Consider the following 11184-nt stretch of genomic DNA (forward strand, 5'->3'; position numbering starts at 1 on the left):
GAAAACACCCAGCTGCCTTGGTGCCCTCAGCTGCTAATTCCTGCATGGAGACAAACGATTTGGGGAGGCAGATCTGGGACCTCGGGAGCATCAGGGCTCCATGGCAGCTGCCCAATGCAGTGCCCATCACTGCCTTCCTGTCCAGGATGATGCAATGAAAAAAGCCTCACCAGACTGCCTTCCCTGGGCCCCTGCAGTGGACAGGGCTGCTGAAGGATGGAGCAGGAAAGCATCCCAAAAATTCCAAGAAGCTTTTGGAAAAGAAAAGATCATGAAGACAGATGGGAATTTACAGGCCAGCACTCCAGGTGGCATCCAAGTGCCTTCTCCAGTACGCTGCCATCATGAGAAGGTTTAAGGACCTGATTTTTTAGATGCCCAAATAAATACATGGAATTAATATATCATAATACAGTGTATACTTATCCATTTTGCAGGGGGAGTGGGATGGAATTAGAAGGCAGCGTCTCTTTTACGGCCATCCCCGCTGTAATTCATGCCCCGAGGTGATCAGACGAGGGGAGGAGAAAGAATTCTGCAGGCAGCAGTATTGATGGGCTACTCCTAGCAGCTTTGTTTTAATTAATTTCCAAAGTGCTCCTTGTAGTGGATCAGGCAGCTCCTTCAAAGCCTCCCTCCACCCACTGCTGCCTGTGCTCTCATGCTGTGCCAGTGCAGGGTCTGGGGCAGTGGGGTTCGCCTGGGAGTGTCCCTGCTCCTTCCAGCCCCCAGGCTTTTTTGGTTAAAAAGTGCAGAAGCTGTTGCTGCTTTTAAGCAGGGGGGGCTTCCCCCTGACCAAAGGGCCTCTTTGATGCTCACAGCATGAGCAGGCATATTTGTCAGGGCTTTTCTCTTCCTCTTTTTATTGACTTTCTGCTTGTTCCTGCTGCCAGGGGTCAGCTGGGGCGTTGGCTGGACTTTGCCAAAAGTCCACCCAAACCAGCCGGTTCCCAGGTGCTGACGCAGGGCCCTGCCCCTAACATACGAGGTATTTGAGCTCTGGGTTTGCAGCCCTTTTGGGTGTGTGGTGGGGGAGCTGGGAAGGGCTGTACCAGCTCCAAAGCTATTCCTGAGTAAGCGGGTTTGTGAACCTGAACTGCATTTGCCCTGCATCCAGTAAGGTTAGAGCAGTAACTGCAGCTCAGCACTGAATTTGGAGGTGTCTTGGCTGACATGGAGGGACCTGTCCCCATCCAGGACACCATGCCGACCGACACGGAGCCCTCCAACATCATCAAACTGCTGCACCTGCTTTTCCTCTCCACCTCCTGGGGAATGCAGATCTGGGTGACCTTTGTGGCCGGTAGGTTGGGGTCTGTGTGCACTGCTGTGGCTCTCTGCCCAGGTGGGAGGCCCAGGGAAGGGGGCTTTGCCCCAGGACCTACCATCTCTCCCCCCTTGTAGGGTTTGTGATGAGCAGACACCTCCCTCGCCACACCTTCGGCTCCATCCAGCGCGAGCTCTTCCCCTACTACTTCCACATCAGCTCCACTTGTGCTTTCCTCAATCTGACTCTGTTTGCCATGTGCCACCCCAGCAAGCGGCTCAGCGAGGAACACACGACCCAGGTAGCTGCCTCCCCCTCTCAAACACGAGCTGGCTGAGCTCAAACCCCTTCCTCTGCAGGGTCCCGCCCTGCTCTGCTCCACTGAGGCTGGTTTGCACACGATGTGAGCTCCACATGTGGCTCTGGTTAAAGAAGCCAGTTAGCACCCAGATTGCAGCGAGCCTTGTGTGCGAGAAGGGCTGGGGGAGAAATTTAACCCACAACAAGTGTGGGATGTTCACGGTGGGCTTTGCTCCCCCGCAGGTCATCCTCTTCTTCATTTGCATCGCTGCTTCTGTGCTGAACACACAGTGGTTCGGGCACGTCACCTCCGACATTGTGGCAGACCTGCACCTCGTGGAGCGCAGCCACGGCCTCGGGCAGGAGGTCGGGCTGGTGGCCAGCGAGTCCCGCAGAAACCTGCGAGCCTCCAACCCCAGCTACAGGCAGCTGTGCCGGCAGTTCGCCCTCTACCATGCTCTGTCCTCCCTCTGCAACCTCTGCTGCGTTGTGTGCAATGGCCTGAGCCTGTACCACCTCGCTGTCAAACTCTCTGCCCTGTGAGGGCAGGACACTGCGAGGCGATCGATGGCTGCCTGGCCAGAACCAACATACTGTGAAAAGGGAGCCATCCTGCTGCCTTACTGTGTAGTAACCCTGAGGTTTGGAGATTAAATTGCAGCATCCTCAGGTGGAGATACTCTTACTGTATTTGTGCATGGTGCAGAAATTCAGGAATAGTAAAATGAAAATGCTTTCTCTGAATCTGTCTGAAGGCAGCTTCTATGATCTAAGCAGGAGTGTTTATGGCTGAACAGCTTTCTAATGCCCTCTGCATTAGCTGTGTCTAAAGCTGCAGTGTATTTCTGCAGTCACAGAGAGACTGCAGAAGAGAAAGAAATGAGAGATTTAGAATTACTTTTAATTAAAAGCTGAAAGCTAATACACAAGCCCTGTATGTTGGCTGTATCAGTTAGTGTAATGGATAAGGCTGTTACGTTGGTGTTTACAATTACTGTTTGCCATTCTCTTCCAGTATTTCATGAGGTGAGAAAAAATATTGTCTCATTCATTAGGCAAAAGTCAATCTAGTTAAAATAGCCACGTTTATTCCAGGTTCTGTAGGACAATCAGTACAGTAGCAAAAGGGTCAGTAAAACACCGCTCCAAATCAGGAACTCTGCTGTACCTTGGCCAGCAGCAGAGCCAAGCAGTGACAAAACAGCAGCTGCTGGATCCCAGGCAGGGACTTGATTGCATCCACCCCGGTGCAACAGGCAGGTATTGCCCTAGCCCACTGCTGGCAAACCCCAGCAACTACAGCCCACCTCCGAGGAGATCTGTGATTCTTCACAGGTAAGGAACTACATTCCCAGCTGCTGTTGCTGAAACCACAGCCAGTGTTTGGCACTGCACCAGGTTTATTTCAAAACCACATGCAGCCTATCATAGAGGAGACCTTCTGCAAGCCAGCTGGGTTTCTTTTTAGACAAATAATCCCCTCATGTAAGCCCTTTATTCTCCTATGCTGCTTTCCTGGAAGTTTCCCCATGTGCCAAGATTATTTCTCTTCCCTGAAGTGTGCAAGGTGTTTTTGTTCAAGCAGAAGTTTGCAGCCTGTAGCTGGGCTAATGAACAGCAACCTCTTGCACAGGATTTCTCGTTTCACTCTTGCTCATTACAGTCGATGCACCTTCTTACCAGAGAAGTATTTCTTAGAGAAAGGAGAACGCTTCGCAAATACCAAAACTGTTGGAGTCCCGGCCTTTACAAAATACCTGCAAAGATTAAAAGGAGTCCTTTGCTTCCTTGTAGCTGACCAAGTGTCCTGCAAAGCGAGTGACTTCCACCCTGCTCCATAAAGACTGACCCTCCCAAAGGCCAGTGATGAGCTTTTGTGCTGATTAGCAGAGCCTCTTGGAGTTGGGGCGAAGCATATCTGAGGAGGAGTGTTTTATGAGTCAACTCCTCTTCCAACAGCTACTTTTAATTAAAGCAGTTGTTATTCTCCCTCTGGAAGGAGGTTTCTCTTGCAACTGCCCTTACAGCCTGAAATCTGAGGGCTTGTGTACGCTGCTGAATTTTATGGAGTGACAGCTTGGCCAGAGCCTGTGGCAGTGACCAAGATCCCGCTCCCACTGCGACAGCCCGCACTGTGGGGCAGCTTCCTCCAGCTACGAGATGGTGCAACTCAACAGCACAGGCTCCACAATAACTTTTTGGCTTTACAAACAGCAAATTCTTCTCTCTCAGTAACTGCACAACACTTTAAAGCCAGTTTCACTGGGGAACAGTGCTGCACGCTGTGTCGGGGGCTGCTCACACAGCATTATGAACAGTGAGAGCATTGTTAACCTTCAACATGCTCTTTATAGGCTGCTGCCTTTTTTTTTTTTTTTTTAAAGTAGTACTGTGTAGATGGGATCTGGAACAGCCCTTTTGTGCTACTCAGCTGCGCCCAGCTCCCCTTCCCATCTCCATCCAGACCTGGAAAGAGTTGTTCATTTTTTGGGGGGCGAAAACATATGTAAGTCACTAAAGCCAGGCACAAAATCCATGCAGCCTTACTGCTTTATACCTTTAAGACCAAGAACTATCAAATCAGAGAAGACTTAGAACTAATAAAGAACAAACTGGACTTAAAACCCAAAGCTCATACTTTTTGCCTTTTTTTCTTCGGACATGGACTGGTACAGCCTCACCTTTCGTGCTGCAGCACTTGTAGTAATGTGTGTTCTGGGTTCACCTCATGCATTTCATTTCTTTCTTCATCTTCAAAATAGAGCTGAAAAAGGTTTTGGAGGATAATTAAATGCCTAAGGTACATGAGGGAAAGTACTGGGCTTTCAACAGTTTAGTAACAGCACACCATTATCAACCGGAGGTTTATCAAACCTCTGTAGCTTGAGCCCACTGTGTCAGGTGCTAAATTCAGTGATGAAGAAACGGATTCGTGCAAATTCCAAGTCTTTCCTGTATAAACCAGCTTATCTTATGGAACTAGCAGCAGGAAGGCAAAATACACTGGCTGTTCCTGTGCTTTACAGAGAAGCAATCTAAACCTAAGGGCTGCTTTTTAACAGGTGAAATGCAGCAATGTTATGAAATAAATCGCATAGTTTTAAAGGTATTTGAACAAAATAGAGTTGATTTAAGAGATTCAAATCCAGCAACGGTATCTTAGACTGTAAATACACATGGATTTTAATCTGGAAAAGTACACAGTCACTGTCCTTTTGGGCCTGTCTGCTCACTGTACAAAGGGTTGTGCTGCTGCCTGGCACAGATGACAGTGAAGTGAAAAATGAATAATAAACATCTGTATCCTTCCATGAACTATTTCAGAAAAATTCTCAAAACCTACTGCGGCCACAACCAACTCACAACCTACCTTTGCTAAAGTGTTAATAGAGATATATTACCTCGATGCGATTATGTGCTTAGGTACCTCGAGTTAGTTCTGAAAATAAACTATTTTTTAAATAATATTTTCTCATTTGTATTCAGCAGCTCCACAATGCAGTTAAAAACCAGGCAGCCTATCAGCTTGATGGTCTAAATCTTAATTATCATTACAGAGATGAAATCTAGCAACATCTCTAAACACCTCCTATCAAATACAATGTAAGTGGAAGACAAAAGAACTTCAATTTGCATTAGTGAATTCTGTCAGCACACCTGGTAAATATTTGTATTTATAAGTGAATGTAGCTCTCCAGATCTTTGTTTCACATCTGTGAATGGTAAACAAGTAAACAAATCATACCCTCAAAGCTGTGTATTTTCTCACTCCAGAAAAAAAAACCCAAACAAACCCACAACACAACAACCCTGAAATTGAAGGAAAAATCAAACTTTTCACCTCAAGGTTGCTGGGAAGGTATTTTCTTTCTAAATCCCAAGGAGGTAACTCAGCAAACATCACCATTAAATGATCAATAAACCTAAAAGCCAAAATACACTTGGTGAGCTTAGACAGACTGTTCAGCTTCAATCATTTGTGCACTTGCATTTGAATGATGGTAAAAATACATTAGCAAATTAGACATCAGACCTGAAAGTAAGTTTAGATCACTAATAGTTTCTTCCCTTCAAACTCACCATTTTCCCAATGAATCCAAGGCCATATTGTGACTCAGGCTATTGGTTTCAAATTTGAGCAGTGCAACAACAAATTATTTTTAACTTTACATTTTCACACTGAAAAAGATGTCAAAATAAACACCTTGCATTTTGTCTAAAATGGATTTCCCTTCTACTTGGTTCCATCAGAGTGATGAGAATCTGTTTGTGTGTCAGAGGCTTGTTTATTTTGGTACTTGAGGAGTGTTGGAGGCCAATTTGTTCTAAAAATCCACTTCCTTTGGTCATGAAAAGGCATAGTAAATGCTATCATGTAAGTACTATAACTTTACTGACCTGCTTGCACTGTATTTTAAGTTCCAAACTTAGTAAGAGATCTGAGGAATATGTATTCCAGAAAAAAAAAAAGTTACAAATTCCAAGTTTGTTTAACATTGTAAGATCAGAAATGGAAATTAATATCAAGAAAAGTAGAATTCCCACCTTGCCAGTCACTTGCTTATAGTCTGAAAGGTCTGCAGCAGTTCAGACAGGCATGCTGAAAACCCTAAGGAGAACTGTGGGGTCACTGGTGGTTATGAGAGGTCCCTTTTGGAAGTTTTTAATGATTTTTGAGCTTTTAATGATTTTAATAATTTTTAATTTGTTGTTCTGAGATCCCATATTTGATGGGCTTTGAAACAGCACCTTAATGAACCTCTAGAATCCATATGTGTGGATGAGTCACAGTTATTACTGGCCACTAATTAATTATAGGTCTAAGCTTGCACTGCAAGCCCCTTTAATCACCCTGGCAAAATGTGTTTGTCTGGGCTATAAATTTATATAAATCATAGAATAGTTCAGGTTGGAGAGGACCTCAGAAGGTCATCTAGTGCAACCTCCTGCTGAAAAGAAGGGTCAGCTCTGCAATTAGAAATCCAGAACAACTTCATCAGCATGGCAGTGTTTCACTTGCTGTCTGTTCTCATCTGCTCAAACACCTCCCTTATGCAAGAGTTCTGCTGACAGTGCATTTACCTGGAGTTCTCATGAAAAGCCACAGTGAAATCTGTCTGCTCATGCTCAGGGTACAGAAAGAGGACAGGCCAGTGCAGGTTGCCATCAGCATCTAAGTGCACCTTTGCCCCTGTGGCACTGTCAGAGTGGAACCCATCTAAGGATATCTCAGCCAGGCCATCCGATATTTCCTCTTCTTCATTTGAAGGCTCAAGAACAAGCTTGATATTTCTTTCCTGCAGGAGAGGGAGGGAAAAAACTAAAAAAAACAACCAAAAGCCAAACAGATACGGCAGGGAGAATAAGAGCAAAAAATTAGCAGTCGGTAAAAGGTCAAATTGTGTTGTTCTTATTAATGAGTCAGCTCTTAAACATGCCATCAAAAGCTTTCCTGTAGTATCAGACTCAGGGGACTGGTCTTCCCAATAGAATCCAGAATCTCAGCCAGGTATCCAGACACCTCATGAAATGGATGAGGAGAGGTGGCAATCAAGAGGAGCCCACACACTGAGAGAAGAGCCTGAGAAAACGTGTGGAAAGGGATGCATCTAAAATCCTTTTCTTTGGGACCTTGCAGGCATCGCTTCAGGGTGCAACTACACACACCAGCTCCTGAGAGCATCCACTGTTTCAGAAAACTGAAATAAGCTCAGCCTTTTCCTTGGAAATCTGACTTTATATAATAGCCCAAAATATTTTAATGTAGCCCAAACATTCAATGAGGTAGGAAAGGATCCTGGATTGATTCCCTCCTCCACCCTATTGAATGGTTATCTTCTATCCTTCCACTGAAGTAACGCCAGTGGGCAGCAAAGAAAGCAAGGTTCCTTGGGCTAATGTGATGCTACAGCCCAGCAGCCAGAGCACTCACAAAGCTCAGTCCATCTCCTAACACTGGGTTTGTATTTTGCATTACTTGTTACCTGAAATATGGCAACCTGGAAGCTGCAGTCACAGAGATAAGGAGAATTATGGTTTTAACTCATTTTTTTGGCTCTAGCCCTCAAAAGCCCCTCAAAAGCAAAAGAACAAACTTTTAGAGACAAACAAGAGAGCTCTTAAAAAAAATCCCAAAGCACACAAAGCCAGCCCCTGTCACTGACCCACCTTTATTGCTGCAAGCAAGATTTCCCTTTGACACTTCTCTTTCTTCTCCATCACCTTTGCTTTCCTTGCATCCCGCTCCTCAGCTCGCTACATGTAAGAAAAGGTTGCACCATGGTCACACACAGCAAGTCAATGCTCATCACTGCTCTACCCTGTCAAGGGGTGGAGAAATCAGTTTGGGTCTCCAGAAGGGTCCTCTCCAGCTCCTTCTCCTACACAGCTCAACACACACCACATAGAACCACCACTCAATTCTCTGTGTGGATATTACACTACACAGAAACCTGTGTGGAGCACTCTTCAACTAAGGACCCCAAAGTGATTCCTGACACAAAGCAGAAGACAAGCACTGCAGATGCCAGACTGCCTTCATATTTACCTTTAACTTGTCAGCTTTAACTCTGGTTTCCAGGAGCTTTTTCTCTGTTGAATCTATTTGCAAGCCCTCCTCACACCATGCTATTGCTTCAGAGAAATTCTTCAGCTCCATGTGACAGAGAGCTCCTGGAAGGATTCAGATTTTGAGTCTGGGGTCAGTGTAAAACTACTACACAAAGTGATGGTTATAAAGACAGCATTAGGCCTGGTGCTTTTGCACTAGTCTTTTTTGTCTTCCATGGTCATGTTCAATCACAGATTTCCAGCAGGTCAGCTGAGAAGAAAATCTAAAATATTTCATCAGTTCTTGTATTATTTGCTCATCTGGTCACAAAAATTATAAGAATTATTCTAGAAGTGTCTGTTACAAGGAAAATGTTATCATAATTAGCATTTCAGTATTTGTCTTGTATGGAAAAATTAAAAGGGGGATTTCCATAGAGTGAGAAATGCTGGGGAAAAAGCACAACCAAACCCCAAAAACTAGTATTATGGAAAACAGGAAAAGTAGGCTATGCTCTACGGAAACAGGTTCAGTACCTCTTTGACAGATAGAGAAACTGAAGAGCAAAGGATACTATTTTGACTGAAAATCCAAAGCAAAACCCAGAGCTCTGTTTCATGGAGAAACACCAATAACAAAACAAGTAAAGAGATCTCTTACAGTAACTGTAAGACTTTACCTTCCTGAAATGAATTCTGTCCAGAAACAAAGCATGATCCCCACTCACAGCAATTTAAGGTTTATAAACACAATTATTAAACACACAGAAACTTGCGAGGAAACAAAGCAACATCTAACAACAGTTTGTTTCTTGTAACATGAACAGTACAATAAGTAAAGCTAACATGTGCCAAGTGTTTTGGAACCATGTTTCTTGCACTCCATGAAGCAACACGGCCTTTAACTCTTACCTCTTATGATTGCTTTGAGATGGGTGGGCTTTAGCTTTTTGGCTTGGATGGCATCATTGAGAGCAGAACGGTAGTTACCTACAAAGCAAGTAAAACTGCTCAGAACCTTGCATTTATATTTAAAATCCAACCAGACACCAAGGTGACAAAACAGTTTATGCAGAGACCCTATAATTCACTGTTTCTACAATCGCTGTGAGGTGAGAGGAGGATAAAAAGGGGTAACCTGAGGGCAAGAAGTGAAAGGACGGGGATCAAACACAGGTGAGGGATAAGTAACATTGCCCTACTGCAACACACAACAGCATTAAAAAGCCAAGAACACCTTCCCTGCTGTGCAGATGCTGTTGGTAGAAGGGATGGTAGCTGTAAGAGATCAGCTTTGTGACCACCTGAGGAACCTGGACATATATAAGTCCATGGGACCCGACAAGATGCATCTCAGGGTCCTGAGGGAATTGGCTGATGTAGTTGCCAAGTCACTCTCCATGATATTTGAAAAGTCATGGCAGTCAGGTAAAGTCCCAGGTGCAAAGGGAAACTTTGCACCAATTTTTAGAAGAGATAGAAAGGAGGACCCTGGGAACTACCAACCTCTTAGCCTCACCTCTGTGCCTGGGAAGATTATAGAACAGATCCTCCTAAAAGTTGTGCTAAAGGATATGGAGCCCAGAAAGCCAACCATGTCCTGGGCTCCATCAAAAGCAGCATTGGCAGCAGGTGGAGGGAGGGGATTCTGCCCCTCTACTCTGCTCTCATGAGATTCCACCTGGAGTACTGCATCCAGCTCTGGGGTTCTCAGCACAGGAAAGACATGGACATGTTGGGTCCAGAGTAGGCCACAGAAATGATAAGAGGGCTGGAGCACCTCTGCTATAAAACCAGGCTGAGAGAGTTGGGGTTGTTCAGCCTGGAGAAGAGAAGGCTCTGGGTAGACCTTAGTGCACCCTTTCAGTACTTAAAGGGGGCCTACAAGAAAGACGAGGAAAAACTTTTTAGCACAGCCTGTTGTGTAGGAAAAAGAGTAATGGTTTTAAACTAAATGAGGGTAGATTTAGACTAGATATAGGGAAGAATGACATTTTTTACAGTGAGGGTGGTCAGGCACTGGTACAGGTTGCCCAGAGATGTGGTAGAAACCACATCCCTGGATCCCTGGAAACATTCAAGGCCAGGTTGGATGGGGCTCTGAGCAACCTGATGTAGTTGAAGATGTTACTGCTCATTGCAGAGGGATTGGACTAGATGCCCTTAAAAGGTCTCTTCCAACTCAAACCATTCTATGATTCTAACAACCACTGGCTTTAACCTCTCCTGGAGCCAAGGCTCAAGCAGCAGGTTATAGTTGCAATGAACAGAGCACAAATCCTACACGCAGCCATGCTCTGAAGTGAGCCAGGTCTTCAGGTGCCTTTTTCTCATGAATAAGCCACTTAGTCTGTTGTATCACACACCAAAAAGAAAAAAGAAAGAAGGAAAATGGAGAGGAAAAGCAGCTCTGGAGCGCAGAGCCCCATTCCCATCCCAGTCGGAGCTGGCACAGGTCCCTCACCCAGGTGGAAGTGTGCGGCCCCCCGGTTCGTGAGCAGCACCGCGTTCAGCTCGGGGTCCTCGCACTTCTTCCGCAGCCCCTCGGAGTAGGCGGCGACCGCTCTCCCGTAGTCCTTCTCCTTGAAGTACTCGTTCCCTTCGTTCTTGTACATCCTGGCCAGCTCTGCGGGGATGGAGGGGTGTCAGGGTCTGAGCGGGGGCACCCCCAGAACACGTCCAGCACCCCCGCGCGGTGCCCACCTGCGGGGCTCTGCTCCTCGTCGAAGAGCAGCGACTGCAGGCAGGCGAGCTCGGGCTGCCGCGACGCGTCGATGTCGGCCGGGCAGCGCTTCATGAACATGGGGATGGCCTCCAGCTCCTGCGGATGGATGGGCACGGACACACACACACACACGCCGCCCTTAGCTTAGCTCGGCTCGGCTCAGCTCGGCTCGGCTCGGCTCGGCTCAGCTCGGCTCGGCCCCCCCGGCCCCGCCGCCTCACCTGCTCCCACGTGTCGGGGTGCAGCGCGCCCCGGTACCGCGGCGGCCCCGGCTCGCCGGACCCGTCGCCCGGCCCGTCCTCCGCCATCGTGCTGCCGCCTGGCCCCGCCTGCGACCGCCCCC

At 46.6% G+C, this 11184-nt stretch overlaps 2 protein-coding genes across 3 annotated transcripts; one reads left to right on the top strand and one right to left on the bottom strand.

Moving 5' to 3' along the window:
- Positions 1 to 960: 960 nt before the first annotated feature.
- Positions 961 to 2311, top strand: TMEM205 (transmembrane protein 205). 2 transcript variants are annotated; one of them, XM_017805674.1, is made up of 4 exons: positions 961 to 1121; positions 1198 to 1303; positions 1405 to 1568; positions 1811 to 2311. In XM_017805674.1, the coding sequence occupies exons 2-4, from the start codon at positions 1204 to 1206 to the stop codon at positions 2108 to 2110; spliced, it is 564 nt and encodes a 187-aa protein (XP_017661163.1). In that variant the 5' UTR covers positions 961 to 1121; positions 1198 to 1203; the 3' UTR covers positions 2111 to 2311. The 2 variants fall into 2 exon arrangements, with proteins under 2 accessions (XP_017661163.1, XP_017661162.1); XM_017805673.1 differs by having other exon boundaries at positions 962 to 1303.
- Positions 2312 to 2633: 322 nt separating this feature from the next.
- On the bottom strand, positions 2634 to 11157 carry TTC4 (tetratricopeptide repeat domain 4). Its single transcript, XM_017805672.1, has 10 exons — positions 11063 to 11157; positions 10820 to 10937; positions 10581 to 10742; positions 9029 to 9106; positions 8115 to 8239; positions 7736 to 7822; positions 6650 to 6864; positions 5409 to 5490; positions 4249 to 4331; positions 2634 to 3324 (listed from the first exon to the last, which is right to left on the bottom strand). The coding sequence occupies exons 1-10, from the start codon at positions 11147 to 11149 to the stop codon at positions 3225 to 3227; spliced, it is 1137 nt and encodes a 378-aa protein (XP_017661161.1). The 5' UTR covers positions 11150 to 11157; the 3' UTR covers positions 2634 to 3224.
- Positions 11158 to 11184: the final 27 nt, after the last annotated feature.

This window comes from Lepidothrix coronata, unplaced genomic scaffold (assembly GCF_001604755.1).
Source record: "Lepidothrix coronata isolate B3197 unplaced genomic scaffold, Lepidothrix_coronata-1.0 Scaffold12, whole genome shotgun sequence".
Classification (NCBI taxonomy): domain Eukaryota; kingdom Metazoa; phylum Chordata; class Aves; order Passeriformes; family Pipridae; genus Lepidothrix; species Lepidothrix coronata.

Bases quoted from the DNA above. Each gene is read 5' to 3' on its own strand.
- TMEM205 (XM_017805673.1), top strand. From the start codon at position 1,174: ATGGAGGGACCTGTCCCCATCCAGGACACCATGCCGACCGACACGGAG. The intron at 1,304-1,404 runs GTAGGTTGGGGT...CCCCCCTTGTAG, and splicing joins CTGGGTGACCTTTGTGGCCG to GGTTTGTGATGAGCAGACAC. The intron at 1,569-1,810 runs GTAGCTGCCTCC...GCTCCCCCGCAG, and splicing joins GCGAGGAACACACGACCCAG to GTCATCCTCTTCTTCATTTG.
- TTC4 (XM_017805672.1), bottom strand. From the start codon at position 11,149: ATGGCGGAGGACGGGCCGGGCGACGGGTCCGGCGAGCCGGGGCCGCCG. The intron at 10,938-11,062 runs GTGAGGCGGCGG...ATCCATCCGCAG, and splicing joins ACCCCGACACGTGGGAGCAG to GAGCTGGAGGCCATCCCCAT. The intron at 3,325-4,248 runs GTGAGGCTGTAC...TAATCTTTGCAG, and splicing joins CAAGTGCTGCAGCACGAAAG to GTATTTTGTAAAGGCCGGGA.